General features: G+C 53.8%; 2 protein-coding genes, 1 long non-coding RNA gene and 1 other non-coding gene across 8 annotated transcripts in view; 3 read left to right on the forward strand and 1 right to left on the reverse strand.

Annotated features, from left to right (window-relative positions):
- DHX8 (DEAH-box helicase 8) overlaps positions 1–8,352 on the forward strand; it is a 29,220-nt gene extending 20,868 nt beyond the window's left edge. For both annotated transcript variants that reach the window (XM_064583145.1, XM_064583146.1), the window contains 6 exons: positions 2,315–2,470; positions 4,943–5,080; positions 5,568–5,696; positions 5,878–6,074; positions 6,519–6,698; positions 7,653–8,352. In XM_064583145.1, coding sequence (XP_064439215.1) covers positions 2,315–2,470; positions 4,943–5,080; positions 5,568–5,696; positions 5,878–6,074; positions 6,519–6,698; positions 7,653–7,872 — 1,020 coding nt within the window. In that variant the 3' untranslated portion in view covers positions 7,873–8,352. The remainder of the gene's footprint in view (positions 1–2,314; positions 2,471–4,942; positions 5,081–5,567; positions 5,697–5,877; positions 6,075–6,518; positions 6,699–7,652) is intronic.
- Positions 951–1,023, forward strand: TRNAM-CAU (transfer RNA methionine (anticodon CAU)). The gene has a single exon. It is a non-coding gene; the product is annotated as a tRNA-Met (tRNA).
- A 3,006-nt stretch (positions 8,353–11,358) lies between the features above and the next one.
- ETV4 (ETS variant transcription factor 4) lies at positions 11,359–26,296 on the reverse strand. 4 transcript variants are annotated; one of them, XM_054510795.2, is made up of 13 exons: positions 26,073–26,296; positions 25,442–25,552; positions 25,166–25,259; positions 24,891–24,938; positions 17,922–17,975; positions 16,582–16,708; positions 15,978–16,139; positions 15,478–15,746; positions 13,537–13,611; positions 13,314–13,382; positions 12,978–13,150; positions 12,600–12,701; positions 11,359–12,243 (listed from the first exon to the last, which is right to left on the reverse strand). In XM_054510795.2, the coding sequence occupies exons 2-13, from the start codon at positions 25,499–25,501 to the stop codon at positions 12,019–12,021; spliced, it is 1,458 nt and encodes a 485-aa protein (XP_054366770.1). In that variant the 5' UTR covers positions 25,502–25,552; positions 26,073–26,296; the 3' UTR covers positions 11,359–12,018. The 4 variants fall into 4 exon arrangements, with proteins under 4 accessions (XP_054366770.1, XP_064439218.1, XP_064439217.1 ...); XM_064583148.1 differs by having other exon boundaries at positions 15,978–16,121; positions 26,073–26,295; XM_064583147.1 differs by lacking the exon at positions 26,073–26,296 and adding an exon at positions 25,681–25,830.
- LOC129046236 (uncharacterized) lies at positions 13,447–15,484 on the forward strand. The gene is made up of 3 exons (XR_008507158.2): positions 13,447–13,585; positions 13,730–13,889; positions 14,232–15,484. It is a non-coding gene; the product is annotated as an uncharacterized LOC129046236 (long non-coding RNA).
- Positions 26,297–26,633: the final 337 nt, after the last annotated feature.

Below are 26,633 nucleotides of genomic sequence, written 5' to 3' on the forward strand. Positions count from 1 at the left end.
TTCATAAAATATGGTATATCCCCACCATAGAATGTTCTGTGGCGTTAACATGGTGGTGTGCATCTGTGTTTCATGACATAAGCATATAATCATGATGTGTTATTTGAAAAAAGTGATCTGAAACATAGCATGTAGAATCCCAACTTTTGTTTAAAAATGAATGGTGCGCGCGTGTGTGCGTGTGCGTGCGTGTGTGCGTGTTCGTGTGCGCACGCCCGAGACAGCGTGTAGTCGGCATGGTAGTTGGGTTATTTGTCGGTAGAGCTGCTGGTTACTGTGCTGAGGGCTTGAAGTGCGTTTTTTCTCCTTATGCTTTTACATATTATCTTCATGTTTTATAGAAGGGATGTGTGACTTTCATAATGCATAAAAATCAGAAGGCTGTTGTCATTTTGAACCTTCAGTAATGCTAGCCACCACGTGCAGAGTGCTTACTAAGTGCCAGGCACGAGGTACTTGCACATACATGAACTCCTTGCATTCTCGCATGCATTCTTGCATCCATCCCCAGTGGTGGATGTTTTTACCCTCATTGCATGGATGAGGAGGCACAGAGGGGTTAAGTGACTTGCCTAAGGTCACACAGCTGGTGGAGCCAGGATTTGAACCAGGGCGGTCTGGCCCCTGCATGTATGCTCCCTACCATTTCTCGGGGTGGTGCATGCAACTCGCAGTGATTTAGAAATTAGCTACAATCATCCTCTCTTATTTGGAGAGAGACCATCTGTAGAATGCCATGGAGTCTCCGCCTCGGTGTGCTTAGTGACTTTGCATACTCTCTCCTTTGGTTTGGGGCTGGAATAGGAATTTGTAAAATCCTGATGCCATTTGTAAGACAGGTGGTTTTGTCAGCAAATGGCCCTCTTCAGATTGCCATTCACTGTTTCCTAGCAACCTATGGCTAAACTTACATATATTTTTTAAATTTAAAAATTAGCGCTCCTTAGGGCACCTGGTTGGCTCCGTTGGAAGAGCATGGGACTCATGATCTCAGGGTCGTGAGTTCGAGCCCCACACTGGGTGTAGAGATTACTTAATTAAAAAAAAAAAAACTTTTTAGAAATTAGCGCCCCTCTCCCCTAAGTAGTGCAGAGAAGAAGTATTACATTATTTTGGGGGGAAAGAGGAGAAAAAATTTTAAATTGCTCGTAATCCTCCTACCACCCCGTCATCATTTTGATGCTTTTCCTGCCCATCTTCTTTTGTTTGTTTCTTTCTTGTTTGCAATCTAGTAGTCTACTAAGTGTGTGTTTTTGTGTATTTTTTGTTTAAATATTTAATTTTCTTGATTATTATGGTATAATAATGTTCAACATCAGATCTTTGATAAAAGTCAATGGAACTGATCTGTAAGCCTACCATGAGAGTTGGCCATAGTTTTAGGGCATTTTGTCCTGGTTTTTCTTTCTGGTAGTTTTTTTTGTTTTGTTTACAAAATTAGTATTGTTCTGTAACTTGCTTTTTCACCTGTGTGCATGAACATTTCCTTTGGTTATTGAAAGTCTCAAGTCTGATTTGGGAGGGGCACTGGGTGGCTCAGATGGTTAAGTGTCCAACTCTTGGTCTCCGGTCAGGTCTTGGTCTCAGGGTCATGAGGTCAGTCCCTGTGTTAGGCTCCATGCTGGGCCATGAAGTCAGTGGAGCTCATAATTCTTTTGTAAATGGAGCCTACTTACACACACACACACACACACACACACACACACGCTGCCGAGTCATCGCTGATATGATTAACATATCATTTCTTTTTTTTTAAAGATTTTATTTATTTATTTGACAGAGAGACACAGCGAGAGAGGGAACACAAGCAAGGGGAGTGGGAGAGGGAGAAGCAGGCCTCCTGCGGAGCAGGGAGCCCGATGCGGGGCTCGATCCCAGGACCCTGGGATCATGACCTGAGCCGAAGGCAGATGCCCAACAACTGAGCCACCCAGGGTCCCCTAACATATCATTTCTTTAGTTCACTTAACGTTTTTGGTCACAACTGTGAGGATGGTAGTTTTCACACTGTGTTACGCTTTTTCTTTTATATTGTGCCACACTATTTTGAATGTGCATTTCTACGATCTTTACAATATTTCTTCCATTCATGGTGCTAATATTTGCCTCACTTGAACAAACTTTCCTGAAATGCCGAGTTTTAGAGAGGGGATGGTAAAAGCATTGATAGTCTTGGAAATGGTCCTAAAGGAAGTGAAATAAACCGCATTTCATGTTTTGAAATGCCCAGTGCCCCCCTTTTAGTCGATTTCCTGGGCAAAGCTGTTGAGCACTGTTTAACAGATATGTTACTTTTATACGCCCACCCCTGTAGGCTCAGGCAAAGCAGCGAGCCGGCAGAGCCGGGAGAACGGGCCCAGGGAAGTGTTACAGGCTGTACACCGAACGTGCCTACCGAGATGAAATGCTGACCACCAACGTGCCGGAAATCCAGAGGACCAACCTAGCAAGCACAGTGCTCTCGCTCAAGGTAGAAATCACTGTCTTGTTAGAATGGGCTGGTGGAACAGTCCAATTGTATGTCCATAGTAAATGAACGTCAGTTTTATGAACCTTGTTAAATACTTCGGTAACCTCGTGGAACCAGTCCCTTTGAATGGAATGCAAATGGCTGTGGTAACGGCCTCTCCACCGCGGGTCTGGGGCTAAGTTGGCATGTCTGCTGTGATCCACGTTTGTTTCTTACCCTCATAACCAGCAGGATAGTTGGTTATAAAAGAGTTTAGTTAGGAGCAAAGGATATTAGAAAAATCTAATGAGTGCCAACCCGTGGACAGGCACACTTCCTTCAACCCCGATCCAGTTCTCCTCTTTGAGAATGGAAGCGAAACTCCCAGTCCAAAAACTTTGCAAGGAGACTCTCAGTACAGGTTTCAGACTGACCCTCTGGGGGCTGGCTTTTCATTCTGAATCATTGCTCTTCCTCTCTCGGTCCCCAGTGAGGACCCTCATTCTCTTTTGGCAGGGGGGGCTGCATGAATAATTTCCCAGCTGATGACGTTCCCACCCCTGATGCTGGTGCTGCCCTGGGGCACCGGCGCTCTGCTGGTGCGGAGTGCTCTGTTGGAATGTATTATTCATCCACTGTAAGCGGGGCTGAAACAGAGCTCAGACCAGAAAACCCTGCTCCAGTCTCTGGTGTGAGAACAGAGAAGCATCTGTGGCTCAGACTTCAGCTCCGAGCTCTGTGTCCTTGGCAAATTTATCTGCTCGGCCTTCTGTTCTATATTATCCTTTCTAGAAGTGGGCTATTAATAGTATCTGTTGTGAAAATAAATGAGATAATACAGGTAAAGGCCCTTGGTGCAGTGCTTGCTGATTGCTAACATAATTCCTTGTAGTTATTATTCATACAATAAGCATTTATTGGACACCTGCTGTGTTTATGGTCACAGTCACTTTAGGGGAAAGAAACAGAAGGCTTAGGTCCCACCACACCCAGCTTATACACACTTGGATAGTGCATCACTCATCTGTTTCTTTGATTCATCAAATTAGCTGACAGACGCATCGAATGCCTACTCTTTGCCCGGCACGCAGATTGCACTGTGTTACTGCAGTTTCTTGTCCACGTGTCTCACCATTGTGAACTCTCTGAGGGCCGGGGCCATATCTTAGTCATCTTCATATCCGTGCCACCTGACACAAGGCACTTCCTCGATGCACAGTAGAAATTTTGTATGCAAGAGACAGGACAAGCTGGTGTGTTGTCCTTTTTAAAAAAATTTTGGTAAAATACACAACATACTATCACTTGTAAGCTTTTTAAGATGTACAGTTCAGTGGCATTAAGTACTTTCCCAGGGTATGCAGCCATCACCACCATCCATTTCTGGAACTTTGTCATCATTCCAAACAGAAACTCTGTCCCCGTTACACTGAACCATCCCTTCTCCCCTCCTCCAGCCCCTGGTGACCATTAGTCCACTTCTGGTCTCTGTCAACTGAATTTCCATGTAAATGGAATCATGCGGTATTTGTCCTTTTGTGTCTGGCCTCTTTTGCTCTGCATCATGTTTTCATGGTTCATTGTGTTGTAGCATGTGTTAGAATTTCATTCCTTTTTAAGGGTGAACGATACTCATGGTGTACGTGCACTGTGTTTTGTCTGTCCCTTCATCTGTTGGTGGATATTTGGGTGGTTTCTGCTTTTTTGGCTATTGTGAATAATGCTGCTATGAAAATTAGTGTACAAGTATCTGTTTGTGTCCCTCCTTTCAGTTCTTTTGGGCATATCTAGAAGTGGAATTGCTGGATCATATGGTGATTGTATGTTTAACTTACCGAGAAATCACCGGTTTACATTGCTGCCGGCAACGCATGAGGGTCCCTGTTTCTCCACATCCTTGCCAACCTTGGTTCTGTTCTTTTCCTTATTATAGCCATCCTAGCGGGTATGAAGTGGCATCTCATTGTGCTTTTGATTTGCATTTCCCTAATTACCAGTTCTGTTGAGCATATTTTCATGTGCTTTTTGGCCATTTTTATAACCTCTTTGGAGAAATGTCTCTTCAAATCCTTTGCCATTTTTATTTACTCGTATTTATTTTTTTTTAAGATTTATTTATTTCTTTAAGTAGTCTCCACACCCAGTGTGGGGCTCGAACTCACAACCCCGGGATCAAGAGTTGCAAGTTCTTCCGACTGAACCAACCAGGCACCCCCCGGCCCTTGCCCATATTTAAATTGTCATCTTTTTGGTGTTGAGTTGTATTTACATTTATTCTGAAGGAGCAGTTTTTAAAGTTTCCTGAGAAAATATATGTTTTCTACTAGTCTGAGTGTCTTGTGTGGCCCAACCCTGGAGGTGACTGCTAAGCTTGCTGATGACTTCCTACCTGCAGTAGAAGAAACAGGAAAGAAGTGGACAAGGACTGTCCCTCCCCGTTAATGCTGGCAGGCCTGACCCTCCCGTCACACAGTTTCTTCCCTTGTCTTCTAGGCCATGGGCATCAATGACCTGCTGTCCTTTGACTTCATGGATGCGCCTCCAATGGAAACCTTGATCACAGCCATGGAGCAGCTGTACACGCTGGGGGCCTTGGATGACGAGGGCCTGCTCACTCGCCTGGGCCGCAGGGTAGGAGCCAAACTGAACTTCTGGTGCTCTCGGGGACAGTCCCTGGCCAGCCTTCCGTACTCTTTGTTCTGTGCAAAATCAAACTCTGAGGCCCTCGGTCAACTTTGAGTGGAATTCTAGATGCCTGTTTTTAAACTGGATTTTCCCCTATCCCTTAAAACTATTTCTTTACAGAAAAAGGAATTCTGTCCATAGTCAGTTTTACTTCAGGATCCATGACTGAGTCGAGCCTTAATTTTGAAAGACGTCTGCAAAATTCCCGTCTACCCCAATAGTAGTTATGTTCTTGGTCACATGCATTTCGTTGAGGTTTATTTGGGAAATTAAAAAACAGCCTTGTTCTGATAGAGACCGGCAACTCACATCATCACGCTGGGGTAAAGGTCCCGTGGGCTGGTGCCCACACGGACCGAGCAGCGGCTGCCACTGGTCGGTACAGCTGCGTCTTCCGCAGGGCAGCAACTGTAGTCCCCGCTTCTCCCTCTAGATGGCAGAATTCCCTCTGGAGCCGATGCTGTGCAAAATGCTGATCATGTCCGTGCATCTGGGCTGCAGCGAGGAGATGCTGACCATCGTGTCCATGCTGTCGGTGCAGAACGTCTTCTACAGGCCCAAGGTAGGGAGATCAGGCTCACGTTCAGGTACAGGGTGTGGTGACATTGGGTTACATCAGCCTGTTGCCACCGCAGTGCTTCATATGGACACTCGACAGGGCCCGGTAGGACTCTCTGCAACTGCTAAGTGCTCACCTAGTGGCTGTTGGACAGAAAATGATCCTCCGCCCCACCTCTTGGCAGGATAAACAAGCCCTCGCAGACCAGAAGAAAGCCAAGTTCCACCAGACCGAAGGGGACCACCTCACCCTGCTGGCCGTGTACAACTCCTGGAAGAACAACAAGTTCTCCAACCCGTGGTGCTATGAGAACTTCATCCAGGCTCGCTCTCTGCGCCGGGCCCAGGATATTCGCAAGCAGATGTTAGGCATAATGGACAGGTGACGTCCGGCGACCTGCCCCTTGTCTGAGTGGAGCCTGCTTGACTCTCCTGTCTGTTCGTCTGTCTGTCTCTCTGTGCACCTGAGAAGTTAAAGGCTCCTCACATACGCCCATTCCTCCAGCTCTTCCATCTTTGTTGTGCCCATCCCCAGGCTAGGCTACAGCTGAGAATCACTTCAGAAAGTTCCTAAGAAGGTTACTTCGGAGTAATTGAAAAATGCTTTGTTTATAAGCATCTGGAACATTATAGGTTGAATTGAATAAAATCTCTGGCTCTTCCTGCATCCGTCTTGCCCACTGTAGAGCTGCCCCTGTGGTACACGTAGGGCTGGACTCTGGGCACCCAAGGTGGGGGTGTTGGGCACCATCATTCTGGAAGATAGAACCTCTGATTGCGGAGTAGTCTTGCATCTTTATCCTCTCTTGATCTCTTCTCCTGCTAGACACAAGCTGGATGTGGTCTCCTGTGGCAAGTCCACGGTGCGAGTGCAGAAGGCCATCTGCAGTGGATTCTTCCGGAACGCTGCCAAGAAAGACCCACAGGAGGGCTACCGGACGCTGATCGACCAGCAGGTGGTCTACATCCACCCTTCCAGCGCTCTCTTCAACAGACAGCCCGAATGGTAGGTGGGCAGGACGCGGGGCTGGGGGCCGGCGTGGGCAGAAAGGACCTGCAACTGTCCCAGCACTTTGCGTTCAGGTCTTCGCCCAGCCCGGCATTACCTCCTCTAACATCGCTTCCGTTTCTAGAGTGGCAGAAGCCTGACATAGGTGTGGTGTCAGGCCCATTCGAGAGAAAGAAAATCATAGGGCTGAGAGCCTAGGAGGATCTAGAGATCGTCTAGTGAGACAGTTTAAACAAGTTTTTTTTTTTTTTTTTTTAAGATTTTATTTATTTGTTTGACAGAGACACAGCAAGAGAGGGAACACAAGCAGGGGGAGTGGGAGAGGGAGAAGCAGGCTTCCCGCGGAGAAGGGAGCCCGATGCGGGGCTTGATCCCAGGACTCTGGGATCATGACCTGAGCCGAAGGCAGACGCTTAACGACTGAGCCACCCAGGCGCCCCTAAACAAGTTTTTTTAAAGTAGCACTTAGACTCTTACGCACCCTAACATCAAACTGCAGTAAAACCATGGGGTTGTCATGCTAGGAGGGGTTGGAGATGAGAACCCTGCTGCTTGGCCTGCCACAGCCCCTGCGGCAGCCCCCGAGGTGCCTCTTCAGGGCCCCAGAATTCTGTGGAGACAGCCTGAAAAACCACCCTCCCATCCCACAGAGCAAGAAATCCAGGTCCAGAGAAGGGGTGTGATTGGCTTCATGTCACTTAACTAGTTAGAGCCGAGACTAGTTAGAGCCAGGACTAGAACACATCCTGACAGCTTTCTTACAGTTAGAGGTGTACAGGTCCTCAGTACTGGAGCGTGGCTGTCATAAACAGAGACTGCAGCCTCCTGAGGGGCCCCACCGGGGAGGTGTGGGGATAAAATGTGAGCTCAGCTGAGGGCCGCCAGGGACCATGGGGACTGTGAGTGGGGCCTGCATGGGAGGCTGCAGCCTTCTCTCTGTCCCCTACTCAGGGTGGTGTACCACGAGCTGGTGCTGACCACGAAAGAGTACATGCGTGAGGTCACCACCATCGACCCCAGGTGGCTTGTGGAGTTTGCTCCAGCCTTCTTCAAGGTCTCCGACCCGACCAAGCTGAGCAAGCAGAAGAAGCAGCAGCGTCTCGAACCCTTGTACAATCGCTACGAGGAGCCCAATGCTTGGAGAATATCCCGGGCCTTCCGCCGGCGCTGAGAGGCGAGACTTCTCTGTCTGTCTCTCCTGCAGTGGTGGCCCAGGGCTTGGACTCACTCTTACGGAGGAAAAGCTGGTCCTGAGGATACAGCTGTCCAGTGACTTATCTTCCCTGGGCCTTTTCTAAACTTGACTCTTACTTCTTCCCTGGTGGTAAAATAGAAACAGAGATTTCTGCCTGGTTCGACCAGAGCCTCCAGCCCCTACCACCTCAAGGCACTGTGGCCAGTGGGGGCTCATGGCCGGCGTGGGAGTACAGGGCATCATCTCCACGAAATGGGCAACTCCTGTCGCCCTAGGAGGGAAGGGGAGTCTCGAGCATCTGACCCCCAGGCTCAGTGAGGGCCTGACGCCCTAGCTGGGACTCCGGAGGAGGGAGCCACGAAGCTCACTGCCAGCGTTGGCCCCACTTCCCGCCCCTGTCCAGCCCCTGTCCTGCTTAACCTCCGAGAAATATTTATTTTCTTAAGGAAACATAAATGGTTTTCTGTGGCTGTCTCTTCTAGCTGGAAGGTTAGGATATTGGCCTGGGCCCAGGGTGGGAGATGGGTGGCTTTGGTGCACGTGATGGAAAGTCCCCTGTAACCAGAGCTCTGGGCCTCTTGGGGCTCAGAGGTGACGCATAACCCAGGCCTGCAGTCCTCTCTCTTGACGCCCGCGCAAGCCCGGCTCTGCCACACGGCCCCGTGATGAACCGCATCCACTGCCCTAGTCTGGGCGCCTCAGTGGTTAGATGCAGCACGCTGAATACAGAGAGCTCTCCCGGGCTACCTCCTCTGCACGCCACCCAGGGGGCGGCGCGTCCTTTCTCCTTTTGAAACATGCAGGCGATGTCACAGCTTTTATTTTTTTCCCCCCTGGGGTCCTCGATGGGCTTTAACAAAGGGTTTTTCTGGTCAAAGCCTCTCATCCCCCACCACAAACAAAACCCATAGAACCCCTCTCAGAGCCAGTTTGTACTGCTCTTGCTGAGTGGGTTTCTCGTAGCATTTGGCTGGGGAATGGCCGCTTCCCAGTGCCCCTCTCGCGGTGCCTGAGGAAGCTCTCGACTGGGAAGAAGATCAGACAGATGCTGCTAGGCCAGGCGGTGGGGCTTCTGGAAGGCGGGTCTAGGTGTGGAGCTGGTAGAGAAGCCCCTGGGGGACTGGGCACATGGGATATTATGGCCTGCACTGCCTCCCCCACCCCTATTCTAGTAAGTTCTGAAATGATGTAAATTATTTGTACACCAGATGCTGAGTTGTACACCAGATGCTGAGACTCTAGGATGTAAAAGAATATAGGCTGTTTTGGGGCAGCAAACTGACCACCCTAAAGACAGTTCAGAGAGGATGCAGCAGAAAAGAGGCCAGGGCGTCTGCTGATGGAAGTCCCTGCCCTGTCCTTGAGCTGATTCTGTTCGAGTGCTGCTCAGGAAGCCCAGGCCAGTAATTATGGGCAGGGGGTCTTTGTGTGTTCGCCTTTAAGGCCTTACAGGGAGAGACAGGCAGGGGCCTGCAGAGGAAACCGAATGTGAAGCAGGGGCTGGGCACCCAGCTCCCCAGTCTCCAGCTCAGGAACAGACTCCAGGCTTGGCAGCCGCCTGCCCCACTGAGTGACCAGGCCTGGGAGGCATGGGCACCTAGGAGGTCTCCAGGCCTGGGAGGCATGGGGCGGGGTGGGGAGGTTTGGGATTTCGGCTGAGGTTGGGAAGGACATGTTTGTTTAACAGGCCAAAGTGAGAGACAGCAGGGCTAGTCATCTTTTGTGGGTTACGTGAGCGAAAAGGACCCTAGCTCGGTGGGTGTTCCTTGAACATCTACCCCAAGAGCTGGGGTCACTTCTCTGCTCTGTCAATATGGCTAGGGGTCTGACCTTCAGACTGTTCGTCAGGAAACAGCATGGAGGCAGCATTGTTGAGCCTGCTCAGAGGGAGAAAGGAGCCAGATTGGGAAGGAGCACTTGTCTGCTGCTCCCACACAATGGGGCCCTTGTTTCTCTTCCTTGAAACAATATTTCCCAGAGATTGAGTGACAGCCCAGGAGAGGATGTGGGTCTCCTGCAGGGAGCTGGAATCTTCTAGGCCATTCACCCCACCCCTGCAGGAGCCTAGCTCCGGAGTTTCCTGCCCCTGCGCATGTGCTAAGTGTGTTTGTGTATGTGGGGGGGGATCATCCCGGTGCTGCTCGTGTAAACTGCTCCTCGGTCCAGGGTTCACCTTCATCCAGTCCGGAGCTTGACTGCCTCCTCTGAGTACTGGCCCTCCAAGGTTAAGGATTTGAACAAAGAGCTGTGAGGAGTAGTGTGTTAATAAACACTTCAGAGGGTAGAGGTCACAGGTCTCAGGCGGTGGATACCATTTCTCATCCAAATCTCTATCACTCCTTTACACATACTCAGGACCTCAGGGTTTCTACGGACTTCTACAGCTTCCCACCGAGATAGTCTGGCTTTAATGTGGAATGAAATTATGTATTTTTAAAAAACATGTATATTTTTTAAAACTTGTATTTTAAAATGTTCTGTTCCTTGCTCTAAATTATGAAAGTTGATGTTTTCAGTTTCTAGGAAAACAGTAACGTTGCTTTTTACTTGTGGGTAGTGGTTGACAGCCATCTGCTCTTTTGAGGGCTCAGGGGCTGGGGACCCAAGCTGCTCAAGCCTTAATGAGGGCTGGGCTGGCGCAGCCTTAGCAGGGCTGCAGTTCTGGTTTAACGACAGCATTTTCAACCAGAGCCTGGGTCTAGAACCTTCCATTCTTCCCCTCGTACCTGGACAGTTACCCCTTGTCAGGTCTACTCCCTCCCTTGGTGTTACCACTTAGCTTTGCCTTTCCCATCCACCCACCCAGGCCCCAGCCTTCTAGTCTCCCCTAAATGTGGGGAAGGAGCCTGTGTTCCTACTCCCCTTTCCCTGAAGACCCAGGGTCGTTTGCCTTCACTGGTCAGAACACAGGGCTCTCCCTGCACCCTCTTGCCTTGGTGCCTTTCTTCTCTCCCCATTCTCCAGGTCCTCTCCGTATAAACTCTTGTCCCCAGCTTCAGCAAAAACAGAAACCTGGAGCCACAACAGAAGCGGGGGGGACACACAGTTGGGGTATAGACATGGGTAGCGCGATCATGGGAAGTGCATCACGGAAACCATAGGCCAAACTCTGCTTGAGGAAGCCCCAGGAGGGCCTCCAAGCTCAGCCCTGTCTGGCCCCTGCCCAGCTGATAGACAGCCGGTGGCCTGGGGGCACCGGGCCAGATTATAAAGTACCCGTCAATCATTATTTCAGGATCCTGACACAATAATCCTGGAGGAGGATAGAACAAGGGGGACGAACAGGTATCACTGAGCCCATTTTTCAGAGGAAAGTTAGAGGTCAACTGTCCACCCAAATCCATCTGGGAAGCTAAGTGTCAAGGCCAGGCCCCAAACCCTGGGCATCTGCCCCAAGGCCAAAGCTCTTTCCAACCCCAGGTCCTTCCTTCTCCCATCGCGGCAAAGAGGACACAGGACAACTAACAGGAGAAGCAGGGGCCTTTATTGGGGTCTGGCAGATGTGGAGGTTGGAGGTTAGAGGCGGACTCCCAGGCCTGGGCCTAAGAAAAGGCAGAGAAGAGGCAAAGGGCCCTAGAAGCAGGAAACCCAGCCCTCCCCACCTCCACCCTGCAGCCCCTCCCCCACCCCAGGTTCCTTACTCCAGCCTCCCCCTGCCTCTGGGAACACAGAGCACCAAGAATGGACAAGCAGGACCCTCCAGGGCCACAGCTTGGAGCGGAGTGCAGGATCCAGGCTTCTGTCTGCCCACAGTGGGAGATCTGGGGAGCTCAACGTGCCCCTCTCCACCAGGACAAAGTGGGAACGCTCCTTCTCTGTCCCCCAGAACAGAGCAAACTCTTGTTCTCTGTGTGGGGGGAGAGGAGTGCGGCTTGGGCCTCTAAGGGAAGAGGCTGGAGGTGACGCCCCCAGAGGAGCTCCTAGACCCCACCTTTTACACTTGCAGCGTTCTCCATTTTTCCTTCCCATCAACTCTGGTGAGCAACTCAGAGTCTGGGCAGGGGCGACTGATGGGCCAGTGGGGATCTGCTCCAAAGACATCTGTGGGTTTCAGAGTGAGGGTTTCCCCAACACCCAATTCATCTATATGTACACAGGGCGGCAGGGGCGCAGTGGCCAGGGCTAGTAAGTGTAGCCGCCCTTGGGGCCAAAGGCCTGAGTAGGGCCAGCTAGCTCCGGGAGGTAGGCAGGGCTCTCGTCCAAGTGGGACAAAGGGACTGTGTCCTCCTCACTGACCGGCCGGTCAAACTCGGCCTTGAGGGCTGGACGCTGATTGTCCGGGAAGGCCAGAGAGAACAGGGCCTCAGGCTCACACACAAACTTGTACACGTAGCGCTCGCCGGCCACCTGTGGGAAGAGAGGGGCTGGGTGGGCCTAGCTCTCCCTCCAGGTCGGCGGGGGACAGGGGGACGCCGGTCCAGCAGACGCGTGGGGCGCATCTCTCTCCTGCGCTGGTTCCTCTGAGAGGCCCGCTCCCTGCACACTTCCTGTTCTCCAACCTCCCTGTCTCCACGCTTCGGGCTTTTCAGTTACTGTGTGGCACTTTCTTGGGAGAGGGAAATCTTGTCCACAGTTTCTCATTCCCTCTGACTGGGGCATTATCTGCTCCCACAGACTTGCTGAGAAATGCCCCCCCCGGCCCCGTCATCTTCCCATAGCTGCCGCCCCTCACCCTCCCATCCCTGGGCCCCCGGCCCCCCCACCTTCTGCATGATGCCTTTCTCGTAGTAGTATCGGAGCGAGCGGCTCAGTTTGTCATAGTTCATGGCCGGCCGGTTCTTCTGGATGCCCCAGAGCCTGGCAACCTGGGGACAGGTCAGAGTTTTGGGATGGTGGTGCTAGCTCAGCAGACAAAAAAATGGGGAGGCGGGGGGACAGGTCAGAGAAAGCACCTGAGATTGTCGGTACAAAATGGGAAGCTGGCCCTGCACACCACGCAGCAGCCCCCAGACCCAAGCCTGACAAGAATTCAGGTCAGGTAAGGCAACTCTGCTGGGGAGGCCTCTGCCACATCCCCAGGTCCTCGTATCTCCAGGCCCCAAAGATAATGGGAGGAGAGGTACGGAATCTGAGAGGCCCACCTCCTCAGGCTCTATTAGTTTGAACTCCATCCCCCGGCCGGTCCAGGCAATGAAGTGGGCATTCGTTGGGTCATCCAGCAGGGCCACCAGGAACTGCCACAGCTGCAAGGCCCCCCGGCGCTGGTAGGGCGGTCCCTCTCTGAATGCACCAACCCCTTCCTGCTTGATGTCTCCTGGGGAACACAGAAAACAGCTGTCAGGTTTGTGCCTTCTGGTCCCCCAAGCAACCCCTTCTCCTCTCCGCAGGGGTAATGGGATTCCTGGGGGGGGGGCAGGTGGGGACACAGAGGGCATGGCTCAGATCCTGACCCTCTCATGAACAGTCACTTCTCTGACCTTCAAATTTCTCAGGAACGACACAGACATCATCTGAGAATGGTCGCAGAGGTTTCTCATAGCCATAACCTTGAGGAGGAAGTTGGGGGTTATTCAGATCTGGGGGGTTCACTGCTATGAGCCCCCAGCGTCCAGAGGGACTCCTGGCCAGGAGACCCTCCCCGACAGCAGGACTCCCCCCTCCAACGTGGAGGGCTTGGCAGAGAGGACGGGGCTGCCTTACCCATGGTCCCGTCACCTGGAGAGTGCCCAGAGAAACCCTCTGTGTGAAGGTACATTGATGCACACCCAGGGACATCTGGGAGGGGAGGAAAGAAGGGTGATGTTACAGGTGGCTGCGGGGGGAGGGGGGGTGGCAGTCCTGCCCATATTCAGGAACTTCTTCCTGCCAGCCTGCATTCCGGTTCTTTCCCCAGCTGCCTGCCAACCACCAAATCCCAAGGCAAGTTCACCCAGAGGGAGTGCAAGGCTTGAACCTCTCAGCTTGAAGTCTGGGCCAGAGGGCATGGCCGGCAGCAGCTGGGCTGGGCAAAGCTGTTGCACAAGGCCCAGGATTCCAGGCAACAGCTGTTTCCTGTGAGTTCAGGGGGGAGGAGGGAGGGGAGGGATGAACCTCCGGGGAAAGGGTTCAGTGTCCATGCCTAAGACTCCCTTGGAATGGGCTAACCTCCGGTCAGCAGGTCGGGTTCCTAGCCGGTTCCTAGCGGCGTGTGCGTGTGTGCGTGTGCGTGTGCAGGCAGGGAGGAAACAGAGGAGGATGGGGATTGGGGGAAGACCCGTCGGGAGGGAGGTGGGAGGGAGAGCGAGAGAGCACACCAGAAGGTATCTGGATCTGGGGAAGAGGCGGTGGGCACTGGGCCGTGTTTTTTCAGGTCTGACAGCAGAGCGCATTCACCCCCTTTTCCTTCCATTCCCTAGGATTGAAATAGCCCTACTCCACCTGGAGGAGGCAGGTTGTGTGAAGCCACCCGTTCAAGTTCCAGCCCCTTCTCGCCCTACCCCCCCGCACTCCCACCTATGAATGAGATGGTGAAACCCGACACCTCCGGGAGGAGGCGGGAGGGTGGGCTCATTCATGCCTCCATTTTGTGAATGAAATTCCTGACTCCATTGAGAGGAAGCTCAAGGGGGAGGGGCAGGAGTTCAAGGGCAAGTAACAAGATCTCCTCCGGTCTACGTCCTTTGAAGGTCAGCAACCAGAGCGTTTCCCTCCTCCTTCCTCCACCTCACAGCCAGGCCCGGCTCAGCGTATGCCCCACGTCGGAGAGGCGCACCCTTGTGGTTTCACTCGGGCAGCCCGGGGGTCTGTGGTTCGTCCCCCTCCCCCTAAAACACTGAACTGCAGGAGATGGGAAATTCGAAAGATCTAGCCTGCCCTGAGCCTACTCTAATCTCAGTATTTATTTTTCTCACACGAACTTGCTGATAAACTCAAATTTGGGGATGGTGACAATGTAACAGAAGCCAAGGTTTTCTGGGTCCCTCCTAAATGAGAATGGCCCTCCCTTGGCAGCGGAGGCTTTGCATTCTAGCTGGCCAAGAATCTGGCTGAGTGCCCCTCACTCTTGTCAATGGTCAGGTGGAGCTAGAGTTCAAAGCAGCCCTACTTTCGTACCCAGCTCCATCAGCCTGGAGGCTGGAACAGTAACCCTGCGTTCCTGCTGGGAACGAGGAGCCTGGCTCCTTTCAAGTTCATGTTTCTCTTCATTCAAATCCGTTAGTATTTTTAAGCTTCCGTGGGGACGGGGACCAATGACACATCCTATTCATCTTTGTGCCCTCCAACTCCACACAATTCATGCTCCCAGCCCAGCACCTGGGTCTCAGTAGGTAACTGTAACCTCAAACACTTGCCAGAGAGGAAAAGGAAGAGATGCCTCAACTTTCCTGTTAAATAAACCACAAGCTGCCTGAGGGCAAGGAGCTGCACCCTCTTATCTTTTATCTGAGTAGAAGTGTGCTGACTGAAAAATGACAATTCTTTTGAATCTATGACCAAAAGGGAGTGGTTGGGTGGGTTGGGAAGGTAAAAAAAACAAACAAACACAAAAACCTGTAGGGAGAACTTCTGGGTGTCACGGAGCTGTTCCTAGGATCACATGCCACCCTCCTCAGCAATCCCAGCACAACTCCTCCAACCCCCTTCCCCAGGAGCATTTCTTACCTGAGTCGTAGGCGAAGTCCGTCTGCTCCTGTTTGATCACCACCCCCGCCCCTGGGTACCTGTGCTCATTGACTCCACCCTGGCCCACCGTGGGCTGGCCTGCCTGTTCATACAGGGGGTCCAGGTATTCCTGCTTGAAGCTCTGCGGGGGGTAGGGCGGGCAGGGCTCCGACAGCTGGTGTGGGTAGGGGGCTGGGAGGGCTTCCCGGCCCCCTCCCTGGGAGGAGGTGAAGGAGTGGCAAATATCCAAGGGCTGCTGGAAGACAGAGCTGGATGTGGTTGGGTGGAGAAGGAAGAGAAGATTAACTTAAGCGGTCCCTGTGCCCGCCACTCCCAGAGCTTGCAGACTGGGCTCTGGGGTGGGGGGGGGTGTCAACGTCCCTTCTTCCCCACCTCCCCCCACGCCAGGTCTCTTAGGGGCAGCTGGAGAACACTCAGGGATTGAGGAAGAACCGGTGAGACCTGGGCCCACAGGTTCTGTGGGCCTCCTGTCTCCTTACCTCTGCTCCCCGAGGTACCCGTGGCCAGGGTGGGGCTGGGAGGTGCCAGAGGATCTCAGGAAACTCCGTTGTTCTGCCCGGGGGAAGGGCTGCAGGGGCGACTGTCCGGGGGCACCGGGGGCAGGGGACTTGATGGCGATTTGTCTAGGGGGGTCATAGGCACTGGAGTTGAGGGGGAGACGGGGGTGAGGGGGCAGAGAAGCTGGGCGAGCATCTTTGAACCCTTTATCCCCAGAGAAGGAAAAGCAGGGCACGCTGGGAAAGGAATGGCATGAGCGACGGGGGGCCCCAAGTGAACTCTTTCTCTCCCTTCTCGTAAATCCTGAAAATGGGTGTAATCCTGAGAATGCCTCTCCCCAGCCCACAGCAACTGGGCTGGGCAGGAAAATGGCTTCCTCCAGTGGAAATGCTCTGCCCGGGCCTTAGCACACACCCCTTGAGCCCCCTGCTGCCGTCTCCTGACCACTGGGAGGAAATCCTGAGCCGTGGGGCTCCCTTACAGGGGCTCAGAAATCCTTTGTGTTGTCTAACTTGCATCCCATTGCTGCCTTTACTCCTCCCTCCTCCTCCCTCCTCCCCTTCCCCGGGCCGGGCTGGGGTTCACCTGGAATAAAGGCACTGCTCGCCATGGTGGTAGGGGAGTGGCAGCTTCCTGCCGCAGGACAGGGCCGGCTCTGCGCGGGGACTCTGGGGCTCCTTCTTGATCCTGGTGGTGGGGCTGTGGAAAGCTACTGCAGGAGGGGGAGGAGGCAGACCAAGGCCAGAGAGGGTCACAGAGGACGCAAGGAGAGCTCCCCACACCTTCTGCTCTTTGAGCACCAGCCGGGAGATTCCCTGGGGCTCAGTGTTCAGAGACTCCTGGTCAGACACTTTTAAGGGCAGTTGGGCTATTTACACTATGTCTAGTTTTATACGTCGGGCTAATGTCCAATATTAACCAAAGAGGCTGTCTAAAATTCAACATTTAATGCAACCCCAAGCCCCCAAAAACACCTTTGTAGGCGTGAGCACCTCCAACATAGGGCCTGTGGTTTTCCTGAGTGCCCTGGAAAATTCCAAGGGAGAGACATGTTTTCTTCTTTGGGGCTATAAAGGATCTTTCTTTTTCTGGTTCAGGTTGGATATTCGCCCACTTGCATGTCAGCTGACTACCATTAAGCACATGCTCCTAATTATCTGTGAAGAACATTGGTCTTTCCTGTGGCCCCTGCTGGGTCCGCAAACTCCAGCCACCAGACTGAGCCACAGAGCTGGTTCCAAGCGAGTGTGAGGTTCTGTCTTATGGTGTTGAGCCCAACGCCAGTGGACGGTTCTGTTATCGGCTGTTTTCCTTTATTTGTGCCTTAGTTCATTTCAACGGTGAGTGAAGACAGTTGAGAACGGAGTATCTGACATTAAAGCGGGGTTTCTCAACAGTGCACTGAGGACCTCTGGGCCAGATAATTTTTCTTGTGTGTGTGTGGGGGGGAGGGGGGCTGTCCTGAGCATTATAGGGTGTTTGCAGCATCTCTGGCCTCTACCCACTAAATGCCTGTAGCACCCCACCCTCAGTCGTGACCACCAAAAAATGTCTACAGACGTTGCACATGTCTCCTGGGGGGGGGGGGGAATTGCCCCCCCCCCCAGTTGGATGAAAGTAACTTAGAAGGGTAGAACTGGGCCCCGCTGAACTGGTCCAAGCCCCTCATTTCAGAAATCAGGAAATGGGGGGAGGGGAGCAGAGAGAAGTGTCCACTCGCGGGGCACAAACCCTGATTTGAACCAAGGTCTCCAGCTCCCAGTCACTGCCTTGGTCTTGGCGTCCAAACCCAAGAATGGGGAGCCCCGTTCTTCCCCCTTTTCTTTAGGAGAGAACAAGTTGATCTTTTGTGATTCTCTATCCCTGTGACTCATTTCCTGCCCTCCCCCACTCCCCATTCCCTCAACCCAGGGCCCTCCACTCACAGTTTTCAGAATGGAAATCAGGAACAAACTGCTCATCACTGTCAGGTACCTGGGCTGCAGAGAGAGGTCAGAGGTGAGTCTGGGTGGCGGCCCCTGGGTGGCGGCCCCCGGGAGACACCATTAAGGCAGGCCTGCAGATTAGCACTGGCCCAAAGGGGGAAACAGCCTTCCGAGGACTGAAAGTAACCCCACCCCAGGTCCTAGTGCCCTCCATCTCTGGGCTCCACTAAGACCTTGGAGGCAACGCTGCCAGTTCCCAGAACCTGTCTGAGCAGATTCCAGAGTCTTTTCCTAGATGCTTTGTCTTTATTCCCTGCATTTTTCGGAAGTGAAGGCAGCCCTGCCCCTCAGAGTTCACAAAACTCCCTCTCCGGGCTCCCAGCAGAGTCACATCTGGGATGGGCAGGCATTACATTAAGGGACAGGTCCATTATCCTATGGACCTAGAATAACATGCGGGAGATTCTGAATCGGGGCTGGGCCCAGGAATCTGTGTTTTATACAACCTGCTGGGTGAACCCTGGAAATGGAGAACTTGGGAAAGAAGATGGAGAAAAGGGGGTGGCTCAGGAGAGGTGAATAGGAGGACAGTGGGAGAGGAAGTGGCTGGGGACATGGGCAGGTCACCGTGCCTCGTGTCTTCAGCATGTAGCTAGGAGGGGAAGGTCTGAGAAGCGCTCCCAGGGTGTCAGTGGGGGCGGAGCTGGGTTTGGAAGTGAGGCCTCGATAGCACAGAGGTCATCCGTCGCCTCCAACCTGGACCTTCGGGCTCTGATTTCTAGTTTCTTACCCTGGCCTCTCCAACTCCTTCAGGTGGGCATATGGCTGAGGACCACCCCCTCTCCAGAATAGATCAAAGCAGGAAGGGGAAGGGTAGACACCAAGAACTTCCTGATAGCAGAAAGAGTGGCTTGAAGGTGAGGGTTTGGAAGATGAGGAGACTGCTCTTAGAGTGGACAATGGGGAAACTGACGGATAAAACAACAAGAGTCGAGAAAGGCTGGTAAGGATGAAGGACACGAGGACACAAGGCTGGGGGACAGCTTCACGCCTAATTCTACCCGAACACACCCCAGCCTCCATGGCTTCCCCATCAGCAGAGGCTCCACAGTTTCTTCCTGGGATTTCAGCCAGAGCCTCTGTTGGAACTCCCTCCTTCCATGCTCACCTCCTACAACAGGTGGTTCTCCACACAGCCGTCAGAGTGGTCTCTCTGCAAGAGAAGTCCACTCCCTTCTCTCCTTGCTTAAAGCTCCAACCCCAAACTCTTCCTCTTGGCCAGCCCCTGAGGCCCCATGGGGTCTGGCCTGCTTACCTCTCCCACCTGCCTTTCCTCTCCAGAGCTCTTGATTCCTCTTTTCCAGACCTTTGTCTGCCTGTTTTTTTTCTGGCCACTGAAGGCTTAGCTCACTTCGTCACTTCCTCAGATGCCTTCTCTGACCACCCACACCAAAGTGGTCCATCCCGGCTCGGCTCCTATCACAACCCGTTTATTTTTGTCCTAGCGTGTATGCCTCTTCTTAATTTATTTACATTTATGTGTTTGTTGTCTACCCTCTACCTTCTCTGCTTGAAATTTAAGCTCCCTGGGGGCAGGGGCTTTAACTGTCTTGATGATTCCCCAGAGAGGGGAAACAGGGTCTGGCTAAGAAAAGATACTCAAATGCTTTATTTGTTGACTAAGTAATAAACATACAATGACCCCGTCCTTAGGCTGGTGGGTGTCCTCTTGGTGGAAGTGGGAGCAAGAATGGAAGGGATCCTAACCAACCAGCTCTTCCTTCTTCCTGGGGGCTTCCCTGTGCCCCTACACAGGGTAACTATGGAGGCAGGCCCTCCCTCCAGAGAAAGCACACCTCACAAGAAATACTTTGGGCTGTGATCAATTGCTTGGCAGGGTTCTTCATCAACTTGCTTTGAATATTAGAGGTGCCAAGTGCTTTAAAATACACATTTATAGGGGCGCCTGGGTGGCTCAGTCGTTAAGCGTCTGCCTTCGGCTCAGGTCATGATCCCAGAGTCCTGGGATCAAGCCCCACATCGGGCTCCCTGCTGGGGCGGGGGGGGGGGGGAAGCCTGCTTCTCCCTCTCCCACTCCCCCTGTTTGTGTTCCCTCTCTCACTGTGTCTGTCAAATAAATAAATCTTAGAAAAAAAAATACACATTTATAGATAATTGCCTTCTTGACAGAGGGATGGGACTGAGGGGTTTAAGAATCAGAAGCCACCAGCAGCTAAAGAAGAACTCCATGAAAAGTCAGCAGAAAACTATTCTGAAGTGATCGAATGAGTGAGCAGGACACGAAGTCCCTTGGCAAAGACAGGCAGGCAGCATGTATGTGTTCAGGAACACAACTAAGGCACAAAAGCAACCATCCCCAAACTGATCTAAATCAAGAATCCCCAGTTTATTGTTAAAAATACACATTCCTGGGGCGCCTGGCTGGCTCAGATGGTAGGTAGAGCATGTGACTCTTGATCTCGGGGTCATGAGTTTGAGCATAGAATTTACTTAAAAAGAACACACACATTCCCCGTCCCCACCCCTGGAGAGTCTAATTCCATAAGCATTGGGCTGGGGTCCAGGCATCTGTACTTTTAAAAAGCACCCTCGGTGGCCCTTAAGAATAGGCAGGTTTGGGAAACACTGGATAAAGGGAAGGAGCAAAACCTTCTCAGGGGTGCAAGGGCCAAGCTCATCCCTGATGTGCCCTCTGGCCCGGCCACAGGCGATACCCCCAAAGCTGGCAGGATGGGGGTGATGGGAGCAGGATGAGCAACATTTACATCCCTGTTACCTTGGCAAGGAGGGTCCCGAGGGCAGAGGAGGTGGAGAATGTGGGGAAGGCTGACGCATTCTGGGCCCCCTTTGGGGCTTCATTAACTGCCAGTTTCCACTGAGGTAATGGGCTGGGGGCATTTCCTATGGCATCAAAGGCCAGTTCACATGATGTTACAGAGCCCTAGGGGTCGTCTTGCCTTTCCTCCCACCTCAGGCCTGAAGGTCTGACCAGAACCCCCACACCCCGGCAGTTCCCAGAGGAGGCTACCCCCGGCACATAGACTGTACCCCAGAAGAGGTGCCATCTTCTTCCCAGGGCCAGGAGAAATCAGTCAAGACAAAAACGGGCTGTGGTGTGAATCCCAGTCTCTGCTTGGCCCCTCCCCAGAATCCTGGCTTCTCGAACCAAAGGGACAGGATAGGGCCTCGCTCAGAGACTGCCAACGAGAATAGAAATAGGAACAGTGACACCGAGCCCCGAGTTCCTGGAGAGCAGGAGAATTTCTAACTACCATGTTCAGGCTTGAGAATATGCCACTCTACTTATTTGTTGACTTGGCTGAGGTCTGGCTGCCAAGCTAGTATGTGCCCGGGGCTGCTCTCAACTCCATCCTGGCCCGAAGGTGGAGTTTATGTGCCTGGGGACATGGCAGATGATTAAGGAGGGGATGAGAAAAGTGCCCCGTCAGCATCATGCCCAGAGAGGAGAGAATTTTAGGGAACGTCCCTCCAATGCGGGGAGGCGGTGGGGGGGGTCAGTAGAAGAGAAGGGGCTCCCTTGGGAGCCTCCCAAGCTGGGCTCTGAGAGAACTGGGAGGCTAAAGCAGCCAAGCAGTTAAGCCCACCCCAGCTTGGCCACCTACCTACATCATCTACGTCCCATCACCTTTTCCCCTTCCTGGGGTCCAATCACTGGGTGAAGGGGTCTCTTTAGGAGTTCCAGTGGAGGCGGGGGAGACATTCTCCGCAGCTTCTTCTCCATTGTGTCACCACTGGCCTTGTCTCTCACCCTTACCCTGCCCCCACCCTGGCAGCCTCTGTACTGGAAGGAACCAGTTCTCTATCTATGGAGGGACATTTGTCCCCAAGAGCCTTCTGGAAGGGGAGGAGACAGAAAGATGTAGAAGGAGGCATTGTAGCTAGGAGAAACTGGGGGAGGGGATTAACCCCATCTCGTCCCACAGACATGCCGAGGCACCAGCGTGCATACATACACACGGATCCACACACACCCTACTTCCTTTTTACTACACGGCTGCACACGGGTAAAACGTATCCTCCGTGCACACCCTTCACACACCGGCTCTCTTTTTGGACTTGCAAATGTGATTGGGGGGAACCAAAAGGCAAAGGGACTGAAGACCTTAGAGGAAGCTTTGGGAGATTAAACCTTCTGAAAAGGGGAGCACAGACCCACCCTTTTAAGAATCCCCTAAAGCCTATGGATCTTCTCTTCATAGAAAAATCCATATTCCTTTGTGTATGGTGCACCCCTAACAATTTTGCACACGATATCGGAGGGCGTAAGCACCCCTGCAACCTACTTCCTACAACCGAGCTTCCGTGAATCCAGACTCTCCGTTATAGACCCCAGCCTCATACAAAGGACATACGTGGCCCAGACTCAATGTTCCTTGCTACCAAAAAGACCCAAGTCATTGTCCCTGAGGGTTCCCGAGGGAGGGCTCCCGACAAGCCTGGAAAGAAAGCTTCAACCAGAAGCAGCACGTTTTGACCCTAACCAGACACAGTTTGAGCTCAGCCTGCCTGAGCCCGGGTCTCCCTACAGCCGACGGATCCTTTCCGTAGCAACTCAACAGATCCCAGGCACCCGAAACAGACACACCCTCTTAGCCTTATCTTAACACCCCCCCCCACACACACTATCTAGAAAAACCTCAAACCCAAAGATGTCTAAGCTGTCTCTCCAGAGCCCACTCACACTCACCCCTAAATAAGCCCAGACACCAGACTGAACCCACAACCCCATCCTTGCGGACCCAACCTGGCATCCCCCAAATTCTTCACAGCCCCACCCACACTACAAGGACCCACTGCTTCTCTCCAAATTGAGGCTTTAAAAAAAAATCAAACTTGCAGTGGGGTGGTTGGGTTCCGGCCCCCATTCCTCCTGATGTACCCCACCACTGGCAAGCTTCCAAAGAAGCTAGTTCCCCCCCCATCACCCCAAAGCTCTCTCTGGGCTCTGGGGGTCACTGACCTGGTGGGAAGAGGCAGGAGAGGAGGCTGGGCTGGTGCTGGGCTGGTGCGGGGGGACAGGGCCCCGGCAGCTGCATCTGTCTCCGCAGAGAGAGTGAGAAGCAGCGAGTGGCCTCAGCATCCCCCTCTCAGGCCTGGCCATCCATCGCCAGCTGGGAACCTGAGCTGCTCCCTCAGAAGGAAGGAGAGGGAACCAAGGAGATCCCCACCCCCATCTCCCCACCCACTGGATTTAAATGTACAGGGACTCCCAGGGCAGCAGCATGAAACACACACACTCGCCCTCACACTGACACATGCGGATAGACACACGTACACTCTCTAGACCCCCACGGCCAAGGGGTGGGGCTTCCAAGGGTGAGAGAGCGTTTTTTTCCCTCCCCTTCCCATTCCCATTCCAGACCCAGGCACAAGTGGACCAGCTGCTGCCAAAATGCCAACCCCTGAGCCTACCCCTCCATCACAGCCCTGGGAGCTGCCCACTGTGGGGGGCAGAGGGACCCTCCGCTGGCAGACAAGAAGGCTGGCGAGCCAGACAGAAATCAGGCATTGGGAAAGGAAGTCTTTGAGAGACCGTGGAAACTGACACCCCTGCGTTCTTCAGCTCCAGCCCAGCTCCGGAACCTCGGGAGGAGGATGGGCAGACTGGGCCACATGCTCTGCCTGCATCTCAGAGCTGGGCGCACGGGGCTTGCAGAGTCAGGGAAGGTGTGTATCATTCCCTCCCCAGAACCCCCGGATCCCCCCAGCCCCCATACAAGCCGTTTGGCCACGAATTCCACAAAAAGTCTTGAGCGTTTGCTCTATGCTAAATAGCCGTTTTGTTAATGCACATATTTTTGGGGATACCCTGGTAGTCAAGACAGATAGTCTCACTCCAGGGTTCTTGTCAGGGGTCCTTCCCTTCTACCTCGAAGCTTTGAAAGATGGTTCCAGAGGAGCGGGGTTTGAGTTTAAAAAAATCACCAAAGATACCCAGGTGGAGGGATGGGGAAATCCTAAAGAAAAGCCCTTAGAAAGGGGTTCCTAGTGTAATGGTTTCTTGGTTTTCAGAGTGTTAAAATAAAGGGACCCTAAGATGGGATATTAACCCTTCCCTCTCAGACTGTCTAAACACCATAAGCCTTCTACCTGCCACTCCACCAGTGACACCCTGAGGCCCCACAAAAACGCACCAAGGGATTCAACCAGAAGACGCTGAGAACACAGCTCCCTACCCAGAGGAGGCCCAGCTCCTGACCCCACCCCTGCCGGCTCGAAGTTAACCCCCCAGCAAACACCCTAGCCAAAGTAGGAGGAATTTGCCTGGGGCAGAGGTATTCAGGAGAGAAGGGGGAGGGAGGATCACTTGCCATCAGAATTACAATCAAGGCTATTTGTTGGGGAAGCCCTGGGCCCTCTCTGCCAAAGTGCTGCAAAAAAGAATTATTTAAACTTTTGTTGTGTTTTTGGCTCAGACAGTAAATTGTTTAGCGCTGGGGGCGGGGAAGAAGAGAAACCCAGGGGGCAAAAATCAATGTTTTGGCAAATCCTAAAGATAGGTTACAATTAATTGCTCTTTCTCCACATCCTCCTGTCCCTTATCCCCCCCCACACACCCCCCTGCCCCAACACACCAACACACACCTCGGCCTGGCGGCTGCTGCCAAACAAACTTTGCAAATGAAAATTTCAACCAGGAAAACGGGCCTGGGGCCAAGTTCCATTCAAATAAGCAAATACCCCACACAATGGTCTGATTCATCCCCAGGCCTAGTTACACAAGCCTGGCTCAGGGCAGAGAAAATAAATATCAATATAAGTGTCCACAATGGGCGCTGGGGAGAGCGGGGAGTAAGGGGACTGGGGGGGGGGTGTCTTTGGAGAGTTCCTTGAGGCAGGGAGAGAGGAGAAGTGGGTTAGGTTGGAATATCAGGGGTAGAGAGCATCCCCCGCCCCAATAATAGAAAAGGTCACAAAACTACTCACCTTCAGCAAGCCACGTCTCCTGGAAGTGACTGAGATCCTGGAAGAGATCTGAGGGGGTGAATAATGGAATTGGAGGTGAGGTGGAGGAGATGGTAAGAGGGAGGGAGCCCTAGCGAGCTGGGTGGTGACCGCCCCCCCCCCTTGGTTGTAGGGGCCCAAGAATGATCAGAGTTCCTTGGAGGGGAGTCTTTTGGAGAACAGGGTGGGGGCTCCAGGATCAGCCCTCGGGGTGTGTGAGGTGAGGAGGGTCACGGTTTGTCTCGCGGGCTCTTTACCTTCGGAGTCGGGGGGCGGCAGGGAGCCCGGGTCCATGAGCTTCCCCTGCGGGACCATCAGCGCTTCGCGCAAGCTCCCATTTCCGGGCGATTTCTGCGGGGAAGGGGAAGAATGCCCCCGGGTCACCCTGAGGCCGCCCGGTCTGGGGGGGCGGGGCTGGGGTCCCCGGGTGACACAGGGGCCGGGCAGTGCTGGACCCCGTGGGGGCCGCGGGGAAGGGGCTGTGGTGCGGGGTGCAGGGCGGGGGCGGGAGTGGAGGCCGGCGCGGCGCTCACGCTGCAGAAGGTGTAGGGCACTTGCTGGTCCAAGTATCCGCCTTTCATCCTCCGCTCCATCCGGCCGCTCCCTCCGGCCGCACAGCCCGGGCCCCGCGCGGGGGCAGAGACCTGCGGGGGGGGGGGGGGGCTGCGTTCGCACACCGTCCAGGGAAGGCAGCGGGGTGGGGGTGGGTAAGGGCAACAGGGAGGGGCAGTCCCGAGGCTCTGGGTCCGACAGCAAAACTTCTCCGACTCACTCAGGCGATGGGGAGGTTTCCGCCTGCCGAGCTGAGCGCCGCCACCACTCCCCTCCCGCCAAAGGAGGTCCCACCTGCTCCTGGGAGCCGGGCTCGCCGTTTCGGCTGCTTTCTGCAGCCCTGCTCTGCCCAGGCTCGGTTACATAAGACGTGTGTGTGTGTGTGTGTGTGTGTGTGTGTGTGTGTGCGCGCGCGCTCGAGCGCGGAGGAGCGGGCGAGGCGCGCACCATTCGCACGCCCACAACTCCCGCACCCCCTCCAACCCCGAATCCCAGCGCCTCCCACCCCCCCGCCCTAGGATCTGCGGAGGCGGCGGTTAGAGAGTGCAGTGTGTTGGAGGCGAGGCGAGGAGTCACAGACGCTCTCCCTCCCTCCCCCTCCCGCAGCCTCACCTGAGGCCGGGGCGTCTGAGCTGGAGCCGCGGGGGGTCGCGAGCTTGCCCCGGGGCCGCACCGAGGGCCGCGGGGCTAGGCCGGAGCGAGGCAGCCCCGGCCCCGGGTCCCCCGCGCACCGGCTTGTTTTCCGGGCGCCGCCGACAGTTGTGAGCCCCGGGGAGCCGCTGATTGGTGCATTTCCTTCGCCTCGGCCTCGGCTCTCTTACCCCCCCCACCCCGTTCCCTTTGTTTCATTGACTTTTGTGAATGAAACCCCAGGGCCGGGCACGCCCGCCAATCCGGAGACTCGCCCGGCCGAGCCGTGAGGGGCGGAGTTTCCCAGACGCGGGGGCCAATCAGAACGCGGGGGCTGGCTCCCGGCTTCATTCACTGCTCGGGCTCCCATTCATAAAAAAATAAACTCCTCAGCGGCCGGAGTTCATTCATAAAGAGCTGAGAGAAAAGGAGCGAAGCCGAGGACCCGACGGCTTCCTTGCGGGGCTCCGCGGTGTCCCTGGGTGTGAGGCTCGGCGAGCTCCTCGGGCTGGCCCGGCTGGCGTCTGCACACGTCTCTGCATC

This window comes from Mirounga angustirostris, unplaced genomic scaffold, assembly GCF_029215605.1.
Source record: "Mirounga angustirostris isolate CCGP_5_RB_7025 unplaced genomic scaffold, mMirAng1.0.hap1 SCAF_17, whole genome shotgun sequence".
NCBI classification, from domain to species: Eukaryota; Metazoa; Chordata; class Mammalia; order Carnivora; family Phocidae; genus Mirounga; species Mirounga angustirostris.